The sequence below is a fragment of the Oncorhynchus tshawytscha genome, linkage group LG01 (genome assembly GCF_018296145.1).
Source record: "Oncorhynchus tshawytscha isolate Ot180627B linkage group LG01, Otsh_v2.0, whole genome shotgun sequence".
Classification (NCBI taxonomy): Eukaryota; Metazoa; Chordata; class Actinopteri; order Salmoniformes; family Salmonidae; genus Oncorhynchus; species Oncorhynchus tshawytscha.
In genome coordinates this window covers 68920280-68941494 of record NC_056429.1, presented here as the reverse complement: position 1 = coordinate 68941494, position 21215 = coordinate 68920280, and the positions used below count along the sequence as shown (strand labels likewise).

The following is a 21215-nucleotide window of genomic DNA, read 5'->3' as shown; positions in this document are numbered from 1 at the left end:
CCTCCCTTTTATATGGTATAAATTATTATCAAAGAATGCATATTATGGTCTGGATAGATTTTTAGTAAATCGACTGGAGGCATTCCACAGTGGATCCTGGAACAGAATAGTTAATGTCCTGAAGTTAGCCTCCCTTATCTGGGCACTGGTGTGGGGTAGGCTTCTCCTTGAAAAATATTACAGGAGTGGCTTATAGCTTGGATAGAATAGCCCCACAAGCCTGAATGATGTGTCCACAACTGACTTGAGAAATTCCCTGTCTCTCAGGAGCCAAGGGTAACATAGTCTTCATTTTGTCATACTATGAAGTGAAGGGTTAGCGTGGCTAAGAATGTTGACACTCTGTTCCAGAGACTCTGTCACTTCAAAGTGCTGTTTGTGTACCTTGGCGACCTTGGACTGTCTTTCTCCAAGCAATCTCGATGAAACTCAACAGCTGTCCAACATAGCCCAGATGTTGTAGATAGAACCACTCACTGAATCATTCAGAAAAGTTCTGGACAGTTTTCCTCTTCTGTCAGAACGAATGGGAAAGTCTCATTTGACTTGATTGTGCCAAAGCAGGTGACCAAGCATGACCCACATATTTAGTCAGTGTTTTACTGTAGGGCAATTCCACGGTAACAAAATGATGCTGAGACTCACATTTTTTCACTTTAAAAGTATGACAAACAAAAAGCCTTGATTGCAAAGTTACATTTTTAAATCCATTTTCAAAAACACATTTACCCGAAGAACTGTGCACAAGTCAATTTTGGCAACAAAAGGACGGTAAAATGTTCCACAGTTTATTTGACCACGTTTTACAAAAAACAGTTAAATATCTACTCTGAATTAAGATTTAAAGATGTCTGCAGAAAGAATGGGGTGTCAGCTATGATATGAAATCTATTTTGGTTATATAATAAGTGAAGTGGATTAACACCTGGTAACAGGACGATAGTAACAGAATGACATCATGGGTCCCTAATCTGTACTATACAGAAATGCATAATTATGAAAGTCATTCTCTTCATGGTGATGTATGCTGAATAGGTACACAAAGGTAGACACTGGCTATTATTCTAATGAGCTCCAACCCTCAAACAAGACCAAATTTGCTACTAATCATAGATGTCTCTGTTTCACAAGTTTAGACATCACAGTACAGCACAGTAGAGTACAGTACGGCATGGTAGAGTAGAGTTCAGTAAATTATACAGTACTCTACTTTAGTGTACTCTACTAAACTCTACTCTACATTACTGTATTGTACTGACTTATACTCTACTGTCCTTTACTGTGCTAAACTCTACTGTACTGTTTTGTACTGATCTCTACTTGACTGTGCTGTCCAAACTTGTGAAACAGACATCTTTGATTGGTTCAGATTTGGACTGACCAAATTTCAACTACTTTTTGGAAGTCCGGTGCTCAGTGGGTGAGCGGGCTGGTTATGGGAGTGACGGAGGGAGAATAATTCTGTTTTTAGAAATATTTACAAATGAATAAAAAATGTTAAGCTGAAATGTCTTGAGTCAGTAAGTATTCAAACCCTTTGTTAGGGCAAGCTTGCTTAACAAGTAACATAAGAAGTTGCACTAATAGTGTTTAACATTCTTTTTTAATGATTGCTTCATCTCTGTACCGCCCACATACAATTAAGGTCCCTCGGTTCGAGCAGTGAATTTCAAACACATATTCAACCACAAAGACCAGGCAGGTTTTCCAGTGCCTCGCAAAGAAGGGCACCTATTGGTAGATGGGTAAAAAAAAGCAGACATTGAATAACCCTTTGAGCCTGGTGAATACACCATTACACTTTGGAAGGTGTATCAATACAAAGTCACTACAAAGATACAGGTATCCTTAACAAACTCAGTTGCCAGAGAGGAAGGAAACCACTCAGGGATTTCACCATGAGATCAATGGTGACTTTAAATCAGTTACAGAGTTTAATGGCTGTGATAGGAGAAAACTGAGGATGGATCAAAAACATTGTAGATGTATTATTTTTTTATTGAACATTTATTTAACTAGGCAAGTCGGTTAAGAACAAATTCTTATTTACAATGACGCCCTACTTACAATGACGGCCCAGTTTCTCCACAATACTAACCTAAATGACAGAGTGAAAAGAAGGAAGCCTGTACAGAATTTAAATATTTCAAAACATGCATCCTGTTTCCAATAAGGCGCTAAAGTAAAACTGAAATAAATTTGACGAAGAAATTAACTTTATGTCCTGAATACAAAGCATTATGTTTGGGGCAAATCCAACACAACACATCAATGAGTTACCCCTCTTCATATTTTCAAGCATGGTGGTGTCTGCATCATGTTATGGGTATGCTTTCATTGGAAAGGACCAGGGAGGTTTTTTTGAGGGGGATAAAAAGAAACGGAAAAGAGCTCAGCACAAGCAAAATCCTAGACAGACACTGGGAGACAAATTTAGCTTTCAGCAGGACAATAACCTAAAGGCCAAATATACACATTGGAGTTGCTTACCATGACGACATTGAATGTTCCTGAGTGGCCTAGTTACAATTTTGAATTAAATTGGCTTTAAAATCTATGACAAGACTTAAAAATGGCTGTCTATCAATGATCAACAACCAACTTTACAGAGCTTGAAGAATTTGGAAAAGAAAGTTGAAGAAGAAGAAAAAAAGACCCACAGCTGTAATTGCTGCCAAAGGTGATTCTTTATTGACTCAGGAGTGTGAATACTTATGTAAATTTGATATTTCTGCATTTCATTTAATTTGTAACATTTTCTAAAAACATGTTTTCTCTTTGTTAGTATGGGTATTGTGTGTAAATGAGTGAATTCAGGCTGTAACACAACAAAATTATGAATAAGTCAAGGGGTATGAATACTTTATTAAGGCACTGTATAACTATATAGCCTACAGTATATAGCTGCACTTCTCAAAAATATAGACTCTTAGCTTTCATTTGATCCCAAATTTGATGTGCTCTTATGAACTTCTTCACATGTTAGTGCTCATGGAGCTTTTTACATGGAAATCCCCTGTAGTAGCTATGTAGAGAGAGGAAGTAAGGTAAAATGTGTTGTATGATCTAAAGCTTGAAGGAGTGCACAATTACTGGATGTGTTTGTGTGGGCGATATGTGCTAGTGAATTTATTTGCTTAAGCTTCTAATGATGCGCTTTCAGCCTTTACACATATACAGTACGTGTGGGTGTCTCCTCTAGGAATGGGAGTAAAAATAATGAAATAACCCAAAAGCAAAATCCTATGTGCGTGAATGTGAAAACTTGAAATGTATACGTGTGACTAAGTAGAGCTGTCATAATCTAGAAAGTAAAATCAGGTGCACAGTGAGGATGTTTGAGTGGGCGTAGTGAATGATCCATCCAGCTGTGTCCCTCAGGGCAGGTAATAATGTATGGTAATGTTAAGATAGATTGTGTGGGCGCAGAATACTATCCTGTGCCTGGCTTTTCTAAAGCATCAGGAATACTCAAGCTTTAAGTGAGGCTGACTGTAGCTAGGTTTCCATCCAAATGGCGACATTTTTACACCATCAAATGTATTACAGATTAAAGTCTGTGCGTGATGATGTAGTGCACATACAAATAACTTTTGCGGTTAAATTCCCATGTACTGAATAAAAAATACAAGTTAAATGGGTTTCCATCGCATTTTCAACTCTAGTGATGGTTTTGTCACAAATGTGCCCACTCTGGTCTTGGCACCTGCACTCTTGCCAACAGCTAGCAGATACAGTGCGGGTAGGCTACCTACATGATGAGATTATTATGGATAAGTGAGATTATTTTTAGTTGTCAAACGGCAGCCTATCATCTATCATTATGTCACCAGAATAAGACCCTCGATATTTATTGGAAAGGAGCGTCAAACTCCTTTGTGTGTGTGCCCTTTCACCACCCTGTGAAGTTAATAATTAATTTCATCTGTAGCCTAATAAACTGCATGCTTTCCCGAGACGTAGTGGGAGGACTACACAACATATCATCGCGTGAGTACAAATTGACAAAAAAATTATGGTTATTAGCAATATTTTCCACCGCCACCTAATTAATTTTAGAGACACAGAAAGTTCACTCCATGTCGAACAAACAATGTCTGTCGGCATTTATAAATATATACCAGCATTTCCTGTTTCCATCAGCCTGGTCGTGACTTTTTTGATGCTTTAGGTAATTAATCCCCATGAAATGGTTGAATGGAAACCTGGTTAGTTGCAGTGACAGAGCTTTCTGAGCTATTGGGTTTGACAGAGAAGGAAACTGGAGAAATTCCGGAAACTGCAACCAGTGTCTCTTCAAAGTATACAGTGCTGAATGGGGAGCGTGGCTGCACAGTTATTTTCAGGTCTCTCCAGAGTTGTTCGGTCGGGTTCAAGTCTGGGCTCTAGTTGGGCCACTCAAGGAAATTCAGAGGCTTGACCTGAAGCCACTCCTGCATTGTCTTGGCTGTGTGCTTAGGGTTGTTGTCCTGTTGGAAGGTGAACCTTCATCCCCAGTCTGAGGTCCTGAGCGCTCTGGAGCAGGTTTTCATGAAGGATCTCTCTGTACTTGACTCTGTTCATCTTTGCCTCGATCCTGACTAGTCTCCCAGTCCCTGCCGCTGAAAAACATCCCCACAGCATGATGCTTCCACCACAATGCTTCACCATAGGGCTGGTGACAGGTTCCTTCAAACGTGAATATTGGCATTGAGGCCAAAGAGTTCAATCTTGGTTTCATCAGACCAGAGTATCTTGTTTCTCATGGTCTGAGAGTCTTTAGGTGCCTTTTGGCAAACTCCCAGCTGGCTGCCTTTTACTGAGGAATGGCTTCCGTCTGGCCACTGCCATAAAGGCGTGATTGGTGGAGTGCTACAGAGATGGTTCTCTTTCTGGAAGGTTCTTCCATCTCCACAGAGTAACTCTGGAGCTCTGACAGAGTGACCATCTCTGTCATCTCTGTCATCCGTCACCTCCTTGACCAAGGCCCTTCTCCTCCGATTGCTCAGTTTGGCTGGGCGGCCAGCTCTAGGAAGAGTCTTGGTGGTTCCAAACATCTTCCATTTAAGAATGATTGAGGCCACTGTGTTCTTGGGGACCTTCAATGCTGCAGGAATGTTGTGTTACACTTCCCTAGATCTGTGCCTCGACACAAACCTGTCTCGGAGCTCTACGGACAATTACTTTGACCTCATGCCTTGGTTTTGTTCTGACATGCACTGTCAACTGTGGGTCCTTATATAGACAGTTGTGTGCCATTCCAAATCATGTCCAGTCAATTGAATTTACCACCAATCAAATTGTAGAAAGGATGATCAATGGAAACAGGATGCACCTGAGCTCAATTTCGAGTCTCATAGCAAAGGGGCTGAATACTTATGCATATTTATTTTAATTAGCAAAAATTCTGAAAACCTGTTTTCGTTTTGTCATTATGGGGTATTGTGTGTATATTGAGGTAAAAAATGGATCTGAATACTCTCCGAAGGCACGGTTCAGGCTGTGACGATGATATATTTACAAATGAATAGGAAACAAAGTTTATATAAGTGCTCTAGTCTAGAGTATACTATAAATCTACAAATCGTCTGCTGTTTCACAAAACCCTTTAACTGAAAATATTTGTTTTTAACCCTTCATTGGTTTTCAATTCCTATGTGAACTATCACTGTTTTTCTTCTCCTATCTCTTGATCAAGTAAATTGTAAAATAAGATTGTCTTGGACTTGCCTTTGTGTTATGCTTGGCAGCCTTGTGGAGTAGGCCGAGATGGAACACTGTACCATTTTCAGTTTGCAACAAAGGCTTTTGTCTGTTTGGTTTCCATGGAGATCTTTAGTTCGATCTTGATAAAGGCCCTTTTCAATACAGTCACTGAAATGTTTCTATGTAGGAGACTGGAGAGAGAAATGGCGCAAAACAAAAATGTATGTAAAGAGCTGGATCAAAAGAGAAAACATGAAAGGGTGAAGGAGAAATCAAACAAATCATTTAGAGAAAGGCAGCACAAAATTGAAAACGAGAGCCGGAGTGGATCCAATACAGCTGTAACTAAATGGCAATAAGTTATTGCAAATTATTACTGATCTGTGTTTGGCCACACATGTAGCTTTAAGAAAAACATTGAGAAAGTGGACCCTTTTTTACCCTGTTCTTAAGTATCATTGGGGTCAATGTAAACAATGCAAAATGCTAAGCATATTCTGATGATGCAATCATCCCCATGCCAGCGTTCTGCTTTCTAAGCTCATATTGACCCAACGTTGACCTCTTTTTTTAATTTCTTTTTTTTATACAGTATATCGATGTGCCAGTCTACAGATCAGTTTATTTGACCCCTGATGTGCTTGTGTTGAACCTGTGCTCAGAGAAGGCACAATGTGTGTCGCTCTTAGGGTAGGAGAGAATGATGAAATTACCCTCCTCAAGAAGAGAGGCTTTGAAAGTGAAATGAGTCAGCAGTTGGTATGGATTAGCCCTGATTTAAAGGATGGAATGTTGCTCTATTGTTTATTTGTGAATGTTTGTTTTTTGTGTATGACGTCATCTCTGCATGTCAGTGTCAGTACCATCAATGTCTGTATGTTGTGTGTCTGTGTTCAGTGCACTGTCATGGATAATGTCATGGATAATGAAAACATCCTCTGTAGACCTGTCAGATGGGGGATATTTGTAGTCTGTAATAGGATGATGGATGGATACAAGCTGAGTTACAATTTGTTGAAGGTCGTCCATAGATAGGTATTGAGAGGACCCGAATTTAATGCATTCTTGTCTTCCCTTTATCCTCTCTTCCCTCTTTCTGTCTCTTGTGAGGTGCTCACCTTCCTCTACCACACAGGCTAAAAATATATCTGTTCGACCTGTTATCCATCTAATGCCTTATGTGCGCGCGGGCACACACACACACACATCAGCATCTAGATTCTGCATCTTATCCCGGCCCTTTGTAGCCTACAGTCACAGCAGACCAACCCTCTCTCATCTCTCTGTCTTACCCAACACACAGTGGGTGAACACTGCATCTCCCTGCATCATCAGAGTGACAGGATGGGAGGATGTCGGGTGTGAGGATGATGCGTTGGTGGGGCTGAGCCTCTTTGGTGAAGCAGGTTTAGAATTATAGTTTCCAGACATACTACCCCTGAGCCAAACCCATTACATACTGCAGATGCTCACATGCAATCTAGCAAATGTGGAGAACAACATTGCTCACTGTATGGAAGAATGATTTGTAAAATCCATAGCCCTTATTCCACACCAGTGATCCCGGGCATGGTTCGATAGCTCTCAACCATCGATAGTGGTTGGTTCCCCAGGTGGTCTGGTTATGTACTGCAAGACAGGTGCAGTTGGTATTCAGCATCATTTACGGTGTGCTGCTTTCACCACTAGATATAATTCTGCTGTGCTGTCTGAGTCTTTGTGTTAATCTCTTCCACTGTCACTGCTGGTCGCCACCATGCAGTCTCCTCCCCTCCTAAGTCCATGTCCTGATACACTTTCAGACGTGTGTGTGTGTGTGTGTGTGTGTGTGCGTGCGCGCACAAGCACATTGCTGTATCTCTTCTATGGGTGCTCAGGCTGTGTTAACCCACGCCAGCAGTAACACTCCGTCCTAGAGGCAACGTATTTTTAGCCTAGCAACACAAGCTCTAGTTTTAGTGGTTGGTAGCGTGGAGGCGGATGGAACGGCTCTCTCTCCATCTCATCCCTTCTTCACAAAGACCGTACACTCAGTCAACCCTCTCACGCTGTCCTGCAGCACATACACATCCGCAAAATGGAAAGGGGAGAAAAAACGTTTTCCAATGTCATGTCTCTATGTAGGAAGGTTATGTGATGTGATATTTAACTTGAGTAATAAAAAGGTAAAAAGATACATAATGCAAACCTTAATGTAAATATGTAAGTCTCTGGTGTGTGCATCATGAATGTTTTTGCCATGTGTCGTGTGAATGTGTGTGTTTCTCTATGATTGCGGCTCTGTTGGCCCTCAGACAGTCTACACTAGCCAGGGCACCATTGTCCAATGTTTGCTGACTGTTGGTGTTCAGATAGACTTCTCCTCTAGACGATTTGCTGAGTTCATCAGGCAAACACAGGCCTGTCCCATTTGAAATGAGCTGAGCTGATTCACTTAGTCTGGCCAATGGACTGTCTGACTGCAGCAGAACACAGGGGCTAGCAGAGGGAGAGCAGGACAGGCTGCTAAGGCTGTAATGAGCATGTATTTGGGTGGAACGTACTAAAGATGGTGGTGGGTACTGGGTACTAGAGTGGATAGGCTTTTAGATGTGGTGTATACTATTTGCAAGATTTGTATTTTTTGTGGTGCAGCAGGACTTTTCATTGGAGGTATCCCTTCAAACATGATTTTTTTGGGGTCATACTCTGATTTTATCTGTATGAAATGTTGCTGAGGAATATGTCATGTTTACCAGCATAGTTTAGAAAATGCTGTGTGTGCTGTGTCCTACAATAGTGTTGTTGGCCAGATTGTGTTAAACTCTTTTGTCTAACATTGTTTTTTTGGTGCTCTGAAAGCCAACTTGAGTTTAATGAGCTGAATATGCAAACCTCTGCGGCTACGTTGCATGCGCAAGCTTTTCAAAATGTATGTGGACACCTGCTTGTCGAACATCTCATACCTAAATCATGGGAATTATTATTATGGAGTTGGTCCCCCCTTTGCTGCTATAACTGCTTCCTCTCTACTGGGAAGGCTTTTCACTAGATGTTGGAACATTGCTGCGGGGACTTGCTTCCATTCAGCCACAAAAGCATTAGTGAGGTTGGGCACTGATGTTGGGCGATTAGGCCTGGCTCGCAGTTGGCGTTTCAATTCATCCCAAAAGTGTTCGATGGGGTTGAGGTCAGGGCTCTGTGCAGGCCAGTCAAGTTCTTCCACACCGATCTGGACAAACCATTTCTGCATGGACCTTGCTTCGTGCACAGGGACATTGTCATGCTGAAACAGGAAAGGGCCTTCCCCAAACTGTTGCACCAAAGTTAGAAGCACAGAATCATCTATAATGTTATTGTATGCTGTATTGTTAAGATTTCTCTTCACTGGAACTAAGGGGCTTAGTCCGAACCATGAACAACAGCCCCAGACGATTATTCCTCCTCCACCAAACTTTACAGTTGGCACTATTCAATGGGGCATGTAGCGTACTCCTGGCATCTGCAAAACCCAGATTCGTTCGTCAGACTGCCAGGTGGTGAGGCGTGATTCATCACTCCAGTTTCCACTGCTCCAGAGTCCAATGGCGGCAAGCTTTACACCACTCCAGACGATGCTTGGCATTGCACATGGTGATCTTAGGTTTGTGTGCGGCTGTTCGGCCATGGAAACCCATTTCATGAAGCTCCCGATGAACAGTTATTGTGCTGACATTGCTTCCGGAAGCAGTTTGGAACTCGGTAGTGAGTGTTGCAACCGAGGACAGATGATATTCACTCACTATGTTTACTCACTCAGCACTTAGCGGTCCCATTCTGTGAGCTTGTGTGGCCTACCACTTCGTGGCTGAGCCGTTGTTGATCCTAAATGTTTTCACCTCACAATAACAGCACTTACAGTTCACCGGGGCAGCTCTAGTAGGGCAGAAAGTTTATGAACTGACTTGTTGGAAAAGTGGCATCCTATGACTATGCCACATTGAAAGTCACTCAGCTCTTCAGTAAGGCCATACTACTGCCAATGTTTGTCTATGGAGATTGAATGGCTGTGTGCTTGATTTCATACTCCTGTCAGCGACGGCTGTGGCTGAAACAGCCAAATCTACTAAGTGGTTAAAATAATGCTTTATGCTTTAAATGCTTTAAATGCTTTAAAATAATTGACCATGGGGATTGTACTTGATCATAATAAACTAATTTTAGAGCCCAAAACAGCCATCAATTATTATTATTTTTGGTCGCTCTGGTGATAGGCTTTTTAGGATGGACCATGGCTTTTGGCACCACTAGGTTGCAACGCAGTAGACGACCAACATAGTTTGTGACTTCACGCTCCAGACCGGACACTGGGAGCCTGGTGTGGATGGACAAAATCAACATGCACGCGATGGTGCATGAGGACACGTGATGGTGCATGCGGACACGCGTGTGGCCGGTGCAGTCAGCATGTAATGGAGCCTCACAGTTGCTGCCATTGCCAACAGATGTAGAATTCAGCTTTCTTCTATGTATTGGAGTAATTACATTTTATCACCAGAAGGTGGTACTGTAAACAAGCTTTACAAATTCACACAAACTGTCTGAGACATTAGGGGGAGACAACTTACTTCTAATTTGGACAGAATTGGTCAGAATCTCTATAACCAGTACAATATAATCATTGAAGATTAGGGATTGAGATTAAAGACTAATGTTAGGATGTAGTTGGAATAGCAAGGCACATTTGCTTGATTTAACACACCCTTGGTTGATTATGTAAAATCATCATACGCCTGATCATTTCCCTAAACACATCATCTCCTCTGTGTCCACAGGGCTTCAGGAGAAGTGGCCGATGTATGGCAGTGTGACAGTTGAAGGGTCAGGATGACATCTGTAGCCGCCGATTACGACCACATGGAGATCCAGCAGCAGCAGCAGCAGCAGCAGCAGCAGCAGTACAGCAGCGACATTGTCAACAACCGCTGGGATGCTGACGAGTGGGACAACGAAAACAGCTCGGCCAGGTTGTTTGAACGCTCCCGCATCAAGGCCTTGGCAGGTAGGCACCAGAACTACAACACTACTGGGTCTGAGGACCGTCTTACACATGGATATACTGTTTTACATTGTCCTTTCCAGCACAGTTCAAGCAAAGTTAGCTATGGGGTGGCAGGGTAGCCTAGTGGTTAGAGCGTGGGACTAGTAACCGGAAGGTTGTAAGTTCAAACCCCTGAGCTGTCGAGGTACAAATCTGTCCTTCTGCACCTGAACAGGCAGTTAACCCACTGTTCCTAGGCTGTCATTGAAAATAAGAATTTGTTCTTACCTGACTTGCCTGGTTAAATAAAGGTTCAAAATTAAACAGTGGATACGCAAACAACTTTGTCCCCTGTTCCAACCTGACTGCCTGGTCATAGACTAACTAAACACTAGGGGCCCCAACTGGAACAGCACAAGCTTCTTCTATTGCATAAATGGGTTACAAATGTCACAGTGATGTATACTTCATCATGGGGTCAGGCTGGATTCAGGCTATCCTTTGGCTACTCTTGAACCAATTGAACTCTCCAGCTACTCTCTTGATCTAATCAGATTAAGTTTCTGTGCTACATAGGATTAAGCTGTATTGCTTGATAATTGGGATCATTAGGCTTTAATGTCATTGCGGTGAGTGTGTCCACTGTCTCTGGACTGCATACGGTACTTCTGTGAAGATTAACAGGGGATTAGTGGACACAGAGTTGCAGAATAGCCGTTAACGAGGAATAATTAATTATGGAAAATGAGGATAAACTCTGGTGGCAGGTAATCTATGTTGTACAGAAAATAAATATACTAACGTACAGTAAGTGGCCAAAGCCCGGTGTTATTGTAGAAAAAGTATACACACACAGGTTGCCACTGCCTCCTTTTAAGATGAAGCATTGTAACTAGAATGGCCATTCTAAAGCCATATCCTCCTGTCCTAAGGTCTATGTGGCACTGTTGTTGTTCCATAATGCCCTTCTTACATCTTAATACAATGCTGTATTTGGGCTCACTCAGACAATGAAAATAGACCACCTACTGTACCCCCCTATAGTACAGAATGTGTCCCTGCTGAGGTGTTCCTCTTTTACCCCCAGTAGTATTAGTGGTGGCACTGTGTTTGTGCTGTAATCGTAGCTCTAGGCCTGTTTTTGGGCTCCATAGTTCACTGGTTTCTAGGCTAATATGCTAGTGTTCCACTTAACTAAATAATTTACCTGCCTCTTAAATATGCAGGAGTTGTTGGGGACTACAGCACCACAACATGGCATCTCCGGCTCTTTGACTTTCAGTAAATTTGGTCTTTCAATCAAAATAATGTCTGTATTCTTGTTATTGGGCCATATGTATTGTAAATCCTGCTTTTCTCTTATCCCCATAGAGTAGCTTGTGTCACTGTCTGAGTTGCTTTTTGTAGACTATGTACAGTGCCTTCAGAAAATTTTCAGACCTCTTGACTTTTGACACATTTTGTTATGTTACAGACTTATTCTAAAATGGATTAAATAGAAAAGAATCTGCAGCAATCTACACACAATACCCATAGTGTCAAAGCGAAAACAGGTTTTTAGACAATTTTGCAAGTATTCAGCCCCTTTGCTATGAGACTCCAAATTGAGCTCAGGTACATCCTGTTTCCATGGATAATCCTTGAGATGTTTCTACAACTTGATTGGAGTCCACATGTGGTAAATTCAGTTGATTGGACATGATTTGGAAAGGCGCACACACACCTGTCTATATAAGGTCCCACAGATGTCAGAGCAAAAACCAAGCCATGATGTCAATGGAATTGTTCGTAGAGCTCCGAGACAGGTTTGTGTCAAGGCACAGATCTGTGGAAGGGTACCAAAACATTACTGCAGCATTGAAGATCCCCAGGAACACAGTGGCCTCCATCATTCTTAAATGGAAGACTTTTGGAACCTCCAAGACTCTTCCTAGAGCTGACTGCCCGGCCAAACTGAGTATTGGGGGGAGAAGGGCCTTGGTCAGGGAGGTGACCAAGAACCCGGTGGTCACTCTGACAGAGCTCCAGAGTTCGTCTGTGGAGATAGGAGAACCTTCCAGAAGGACAACCATCTCTGCAGCACTCTACCAATCATGCCTTTATGGTAGAGTGGCCAGACGGAAGCCACTCGTCAGTAAAAGGCACATGACTGCCCGCTTGGAGTTTGCCAAAAGTCACCTAAAGACTCTCAGACCATGAGAAACAACATTTTCTGGTTTGATGAAACAAAGATTGAACACTTTGGCCTCAATGCCAAGCGTCACATCTGGAGGAAACCTGGCACCATCCCTACCATGAAGCATGGTGATGGCAGCATCATGCTGTGGGGATGTTTTTCAGCGGCAGGGACTGGGAGGCAAAGATTAACGGAGCAAAGTACAGAGCGCTCTTTCGTGAAAGCCTGCTCCAGAGTGCTCAGGACCTCAGACTAGGACGAAGGTTCACCCTCCAACAGGACAACGACCCTAAGCACACAGCCAAGACAATGCAGGAGTGGTTTCGGGACAAGTCTCTTAATGTCCTTGAGTGGCCCAACCAGAGCCCAGACTTGAACCCGATCAAACATCTCTGGAGAGACCTGAAAATAGCTGTGCAGTAATGCTCCCCATCCAACTTGACAGAGCTTGAGAGGATCTGCAGAGAAGAATGAGAGAAACTCCCCAAATACAGGTGTGCCAAGCTTGTAGGGTCATACCCAGAAGACTCAATGCTGTAATCGCTGCCAAAGGTGCTTCAACAAAGTACTGAGTAAAGGGTCTGAATACATATGTAAATGTGATATTTCATTTATTTTTTATTTTTTATCAATTAGCAAACATGTGCCCATTCCGTCTTTGTCCGATTAGCAAAAAATCTGATCTGTAGGAGAGAGTTGATCTAGTAGACCACTGATTTGGCCAGCTCATCCTTCTCTGGGCCGCTGTTTGGCCAGGTCGACATCCTTAGCGAGATGACATCATGTTCTATGAGGAAATAGAACACTTTTTTTGTATGTTCTGTTTGAGATACAAGTTTGAGTTGTTTTAAAAAATAATTTCTCTCTCCAATTAATGCTTTGGCCACGTATCAGTATAGAACGAGTCAACAAATTTCTTTGGATATGAGTTAACGGAATAATATCTTTTAAAAGTGAGATTTTTACTGGGCAGTTACTTTAAATTACACATAATGCAAATAATATATGTATGGTACAAATATCCATATGTCTTACCATGTGCTAGCTGGCTATTTTGTCAGGTGGGTTCCACCACTGATTTGTGGGCTAGTCACTAACTGTCACAGCTGGCTGAAGGACTGGACCAAGGTGCAGCATGGTAAGCGTACATTTTCTTTATTTAAAAATGACGCAGACAAAACCAAACCATGACGCTTTGGGCTATGTGCTCTGAACAAAGTCTACATTTTTATTTATTTTTTACCTTTATTTAACTAGGCAGGTCAGTTAAGAACAAATTCTTATTTTCAATGACGGCCTAGGAACAGTACGTTAACAGTAGGTTAACTGCCTGTTCAGGGGCAGAACAACCTTGTCAGCTCAGGGGTTTGAACTTGCAACCTTTTGGTTACTAGTCCAATGCTCTAACCACTAGGCTACCCTGTTGCCCCAATTAATTTCCCACAAAACAGGTGGGGGAAAAGGGTACCTAAGTATGGCTCTCAATCAGAGACAACGATAGACAGCTGTCCCTGATTGAGAACCATACCAGGCCAAGACATAGAAAGGACATAGAATGTCCACCCCAGCCTAACCAAAATAGAGAAAAAAAAGCATCTCTATGGCCAGGGCGTGACACTAACGTTAGCTACTTGGCTAGCTAGTTAGCTCCCATCTAGCTGAAGGGGATTAGGTAACATTAGCTAAAGCAGATGAAAAAAGAAAAGCAAGTTGGCTAACTACAAACATGTTTGTTAAAACCAGATGTTGTGTGCACAAGCATAAACAGAAATAATGTAAAGAATACATACATGGTACAAATTTGCTTTCTTACAATGCTCCAGCTGTCTAGCTAGCTCGTGAATCATTTTTCCACCAGCAGTTGTTTGTTGCCTGCTATTTTGTTCTATAACTGTTTGTGGGCTAGCTGTCTAGTTAGCCAGCAGGTGAGGGCGGTTGACTCATGGAGAGCAAATAAATGTATGTATACTTAAAAATATAAACGAAACGTGAAATGTTGGTCCCATGTTTCATGAGCTGAAATAAAATATCCCAAAAATGTTCCACATGCACAAAAAGCTTATTTCTCTGAAATTGTGTTCACAAATTTGTTTACATCCCTGTTAGGGAGCATTTTTCCTTTGCCAAGATAATCCATACACCTGGCAGGTGTATCAAGAAGTTGATTAAACAGCATTATCATTACAGAGGTGCACCTTGTGCTGGGGACAAAAAAAGGCCAACATATTTGCAGTTTTGTCACACAACACAATGCCACAGATGCAATTGACATGCTGACTGCAGAAATGTCCACCAGAGCTGTTGCCAGAGAATTAAATGTTCATTTCTCTACCATAAGCCACCTCCAATGTCATTTTCGAGAATTTGGCAGTACGTCCAACTGGCGTCACAACCACAGACCACATGTAACCACGCCAGCCCAGAACCTCCACATCCGACAGCTTCCCCTTCAGGATCAATTGAGACCTGCCATCCGGACAGCTGATAAAATGGAGAGGTTTTTCTCTCTGTAATAAAGCTCTGATTGGCTGGGCCTAGCTCCCCAGTGGGTGGGCCTGGGTCCCAAGTGGTTGGGCCTATGCCCTCCCAGGTCCACCCATGGCTGCGCCCCTGCCTAGTCATGTGAAATCAATAGATTAGGGACTAATTAATTAATTTCAGTTGACTGATTTCCTTATATGAACTGTAACTCAGTAAAATCTTTGAAATTGATGCGTGTTGCGTTTATATTTTTGTTCAGTAACCAGTTTATAACATGTTTTACCATAATTAGTGCATTAAAAATAAATGTTTTGTCATACCCGCGGTATACCACGACTGTCAGCCAATCAGCATTTCAGAGCTCGAACCACCCAGTTTATAATGGCCAATAAACAATTTCTAAGGGCTGTTCTTATGCACGACCCAAAGCGGAGTGCCTGGATAGAGCCTATATTTTTGTTCAGAATATGAAACATGAAATACATTGTGGACCAAAGTATTTATTGTCTTGCCTATTTTGACAACCTTTTTGTTGTATTAAAGTTAGTGAGCTGGTCTCATTGGTGAACCCTATGCTATGTCTTTGCTTTGCTAGCTATCCGCCGAATGCGGCAGCAAATGCCGGTGCGTTGGTTTTTTTTTTACAAAAGAGTGTAGAAAGCGGGGTAAAATAAGTATTAAACGATATCACGACATGCCTCAGTCATATCGATATCAAACGATATTGATATCATATAGAATTATCGATATTGGTGCCCACTAGTAACCAGTTTATAATACCAATAAGGAACCTCTGGGGTTTGTTGTATATGGCCATTATGCCATGACTAAAGGCTGTATCCAGGCACTCCACTTTGGGTCGTGCATAAGAACAGCCCTTAGAAATGGTATATTGGCCATTATAAACTGGGTGGTTCGAGCTCTGAAATGCTGATTGGCTGACAGCCGTGGTATACCACGGGTATGGCAAACCATTTATTTTTAATGCTGTTTATAACAGCAATAAGGTACCTCGGGTTTGTGGTATATGGCCTATATAGCACGGCTTTCGTGCATAATAACAGCCCTTAGCTGTGGTATATTGGCCATATACCACACCCTCTGGGGCCTTATTGCTTGAATACTGTATATAGCATCATTTGTATTGTTAGGTCTGAGTTATATTGTTCGTGTATCACATGTTATTATGTTGCATGGTATTATTACTTTCCCCTGTTTTCGAATTAAGCAGATCTGATTTAATTGATTACTGCACCATTCATGCATTCATGTAATCTATCTCTATACTGACCTGATGTTTGTGCAGTACGAACCCTTTCTCTCCGCCCTACCCTTGCTTTTTTCTCTCTTTCGTTCACTCTCTCTCACTCCCTCTCCCCCGCTCCCTCTTAGCATTTGCTGGCCAGATGTGAGTTTAACGTTGCAGTGGCGGTGGCATTCTGCTCCTTGCTCGTCACTTAATGGAGATGACTGCGCTTACATCACTCACACATGCCTGCCCCTTTTTTCAGAGGTGTTCATCATCAGTTATGCAGCCCGTGTGGTTCTGCCTATGTCAGCAGTTTAATATGGAATATTGCCATTTTCTCATAATGTTAGTTGTGAAACATGTATTTATAGGCATTATTTAGGTTAATTGTAACTATCCATACTGTATTTAAGTAAAATCTTCAATTCAAAATCACCTCTCAAAATGTTATCTAGCAGTTGCAGTCAAGGATAGCTGTACAGTTTAGGGCAGGGCACAATTGGCCCAGCATCGTCCAGGTAAGGGGAGGGTTTGGCCGGGGTAGGCTGTCATTGTAAAATAAGAATTTGTTCTTAACTGACTTGCCTAGTTAAATAAAAATAAATAAATACATTACATAATGTACCCCGCCAACACACTAAACCATGCTGTTCACTACTGTTCACTCACTACTTCCGGCGCCGACAGAGATGGCCGCCTCGCTTCGCGTTCCTAGGAAACTATGCAGTTTTTTGTTTTTTTATGTGTTATTTCTTACACTAGTACCCCAGGTCATCTTAGGTTTCTTTACATACAGCCGAGAAGAACTACTGAATATAAGATCAGCGTCAACTCACCATCAGTACGACCAAGAATATGTTTTTCGCGATGCGGATCCTGTGTTCTGCCTTAAACCAGTGCCACGGAATGGTTCACATGCAGCGACCAAAAAAAAAAACGACTCAGAAAAAGAGGGAAACGAAGCGGTCTTCTGGTCAGACTCCGGAGACGGGCACATCGTGCACCACTCCCTAGCATTCTTCTTGCCAATGTCCAGTCTCTTGACAACAAGGTTGATGAAATCCGAGCAAGGGTAGCATTCCAGAGGGACATCAGAGACTGTAACGTTCTCTGCTTCACGGAAACATGGCTAACTGGAGAGACGCAATCCGAAGCGGTGCAGCCAGCGGGTTTCTCCACGCATCGCGCCGACAGAAACAAACATCTTTCTGGTAAGAAGACGGGCGGGGACGTATGCCTTATGGCCAACGTGACATGGTGTGATGAAAGAAACATACAGGAACTCAAATCCTTCTGTTCACCTGATTTAGAATTCCTCACAATCAAATGTAGACCGCATTATCTACCAAGAGAATTCTCTTCGATTATAATCACAGCCGTATATATCCCCCAAGCAGACACATCGATGGCTCTGAACGAACTTTATTTAACTCTCTGCAAACTGGAAACGATTTATCCGGAGGCTGCATTCATTGTAGCTGGGGATTTTAACAAGGCTAATCTGAAAACAAGACTCCCTAAATTTTATCAGCATATCGATTGCGCAACCAGGGGTGGAAAGACCCTGGATCATTGTTACTCTAACTTCCGCGACGCATATAAGGCCCTGCCCCGCCCCCCTTTCGGAAAAGCTGACCACGACTCCATTTTGTTGATCCCTGCCTACAGACAGAAACTAAAACAAGAAGCTCCCACGCTGAGGTCTGTTCAACGCTGGTCCGACCAAGCTGACTCCACACTCCAAGACTGCTTCCATCACGTGGACTGGGAGATGTTTCGTATTGCGTCAGACAACAACATTGACGAATACGCTGATACGGTGTGCGAGTTCATTAGAACGTGCGTTGAAGATGTCGTTCCCATAGCAACGATTAAAACATTCCCAAACCAGAAACCGTGGATTGATGGCAGCATTCGCGTGAAACTGAAAGCGCGAACCACTGCTTTTAATCAGGGCAAGGTGACCGGAAACATGACCGAATACAAACAGTGTAGCTATTCCCTCTGCAAGGCTATCAAACAAGCTAAGCGTCAGTATAGAGACAAAGTAGAATCTCAATTCAACGGCTCAGACACAAGAGGTATGTGGCAGGGTCTACAGTCAATCACGGACTACAGGAAGAAACCCAGCCCAGTCACGGACCAGGATGTCTTGCTCCCAGGCAGACTAAATAACTTTTTTGCCCGCTTTGAGGACAATACAGTGCCACTGACACGGCCTGCAACGGAAACATGCGGTCTCTCCTTCACTGCAGCCGAAGTGAGTAAGACATTTAAACATGTTAACCCTCGCAAGGCTGCAGGCCCAGACGGCATCCCCAGCCGCGCCCTCAGAGCATGCGCAGACCAGCTGGCCAGTGTGTTTACGGACATATTCAATCAATCCCTATACCAGTCTGCTGTTCCCACATGCTTCAAGAGGGCCACCATTGTTCCTGTTCCCAAGAAAGCTAAGGTAACTGAGCTAAACGACTACCGCCCCGTAGCACTCACATCCGTCATCATGAAGTGCTTTGAGAGACTAGTCAAGGACCATATCACCTCCACCCTACCTGACACCCTTGACCCACTCCAATTTGCTTACCGCCCAAATAGGTCCACAGACGATGCAATCTCAACCACACTGCACACTGCCCTAACCCATCTGGACAAGAGGAATACCTATGTGAGAATGCTGTTCATCGACTACAGCTCGGCATTCAACACCATAGTACCCTCCAAGCTCGTCATCAAGCTCGAGACCCTGGGTCTCGACCCCGCCCTGTGCAACTGGGTACTGGACTTCCTGACGGGCCGCCCCCAGGTGGTGAGGGTAGGCAACAACATCTCCTCCCCGCTGATCCTCAACACTGGGGCCCCACAAGGGTGCGTTCTGAGCCCTCTCCTGTACTCCCTGTTCACCCACGACTGCATGGCCACGCACGCCTCCAACTCAATCATCAAGTTTGCGGACGACACAACAGTGGTAGGCTTGATTACCAACAACGACGAGACGGCCTACAGGGAGGAGGTGAGGGCCCTCGGAGTGTGGTGTCAGGAAAATAACCTCACACTCAACGTCAACAAAACTAAGGAGATGATTGTGGACTTCAGGAAACAGCAGAGGGAACACCCCCATCCACATCGATGGAACAGTAGTGGAGAGGGTAGCAAGTTTTAAGTTCCTCGGCATACACATCACAGACAAACTGAATTGGTCCACTCACACAGACAGCATCGTGAGGAAGGCGCAGCAGCGCCTCTTCAACCTCAGGAGGCTGAAGAAATTCGGCTTGTCACCAAAAGCACTCACAAACTTCTACAGATGCACAATCGAGAGCATCCTGGCGGGCTGTATCACCGCCTGGTATGGCAACTGCACCGCCCTCAACCGTAAGGCTCTCCAGAGGGTAGTGAGGTCTGCACAACGCATCACCGGGGGCAAACTACCTGCCCTCCAGGACACCTACACCACCCGATGCTACAGGAAGGCCATAAAGATCATCAAGGACATCAACCACCCGAGCCACTGCCTGTTCACCCCGCTGTCATCCAGAAGGCGAGGTCAGTACAGGTGCATCAAAGCTGGGACCGAGAGACTGAAAAACAGCTTCTATCTCAAGGCCATCAGACTGTTAAACAGCCACCACTAACATTGAGTGGCTACTGCCAACACACTGTCAATGACACTGACTCTACTCCAGCCACTTTAATCATGGGAATTGATGGGAAATGATGTAAATATATCACTAGCCACTTTAAACAATGCTACCTTATATAATGTTACTTACCCTACATTGTTCATCTCATATGCATACGTTGATACTGTACTCTATATCATCGACTGCATCCTTATGTAATACATGTATCACTAGCCACTTTAACTATGCCACTTGGTTTACATACTTATCTCATATGTATATACTGTACTCGATATCATCTACTGTATCTTGCCTATGCTGCTCTGTACCATCACTCATTCATATATCCTTATGTACATATTCTTTATCCCCTTACACTGTGTATAAGACAGTAGTTTTTTTTGGAATTGTTAGTTAGATTACTTGCTCGTTATTACTGCATTGTCGGAACTAGAAGCACAAGCATTTCGCTACACTCGCATTAACATCTGCTAACCATGTGTATGTGACAAATAAAATTTGATTAGATTTTGTTCAATGATACAGGATAATGACTTAGGAGGTGCCAGGTCTTGTGTTTGATCAAACTAACATGTCTGTGTAAATCAAATCTATGGTGTAAACTGATGCCCCTTCCTGAGGCACAGGCTAGTTTTCTCCTGAACAGTGCGTATGGCCTGGTGTGTTTCAGCTCCACAGTGTGCATATGATAGGTAGGCAAATCTGAAACCACTTGGGGCTAACTGCACTGATCTCTTTAGAAACAGATCTGTATCTCCTTACACTGAAGGAAGGAGCGAGGGAGTGTGTATGTATGGCTAACAGTACATATTCAGTTTGGAGCTAATCCAAAGTTAGGGTATGATATGTACAGTAGTGTACAGTATGAGAATACGCCCAACAGCCAAGAGGTTTGTGTGTGAATGTCTGTCTGCGATGGTAAATAATGTCATGAAGAACCCCCTGCATTTGCTAAGACAGTCTGCACTGCGGGATGCTGGTTTC

At 43.1% G+C, this 21215-nt stretch overlaps 1 protein-coding gene across 1 annotated transcript in view; it reads left to right on the top strand.

The window, feature by feature from the left end:
- The window catches only part of LOC112255529 (spectrin beta chain, non-erythrocytic 1), a 127385-nt gene that overhangs the window by 20159 nt on the left and 86011 nt on the right, over positions 1-21215 (top strand). The window contains exon 2 of the mRNA XM_024428520.2: positions 10479-10705. Within this exon, the coding sequence (XP_024284288.1) occupies positions 10531-10705 (175 nt within the window). The 5' untranslated portion in view covers positions 10479-10530. The remainder of the gene's footprint in view (positions 1-10478; positions 10706-21215) is intronic.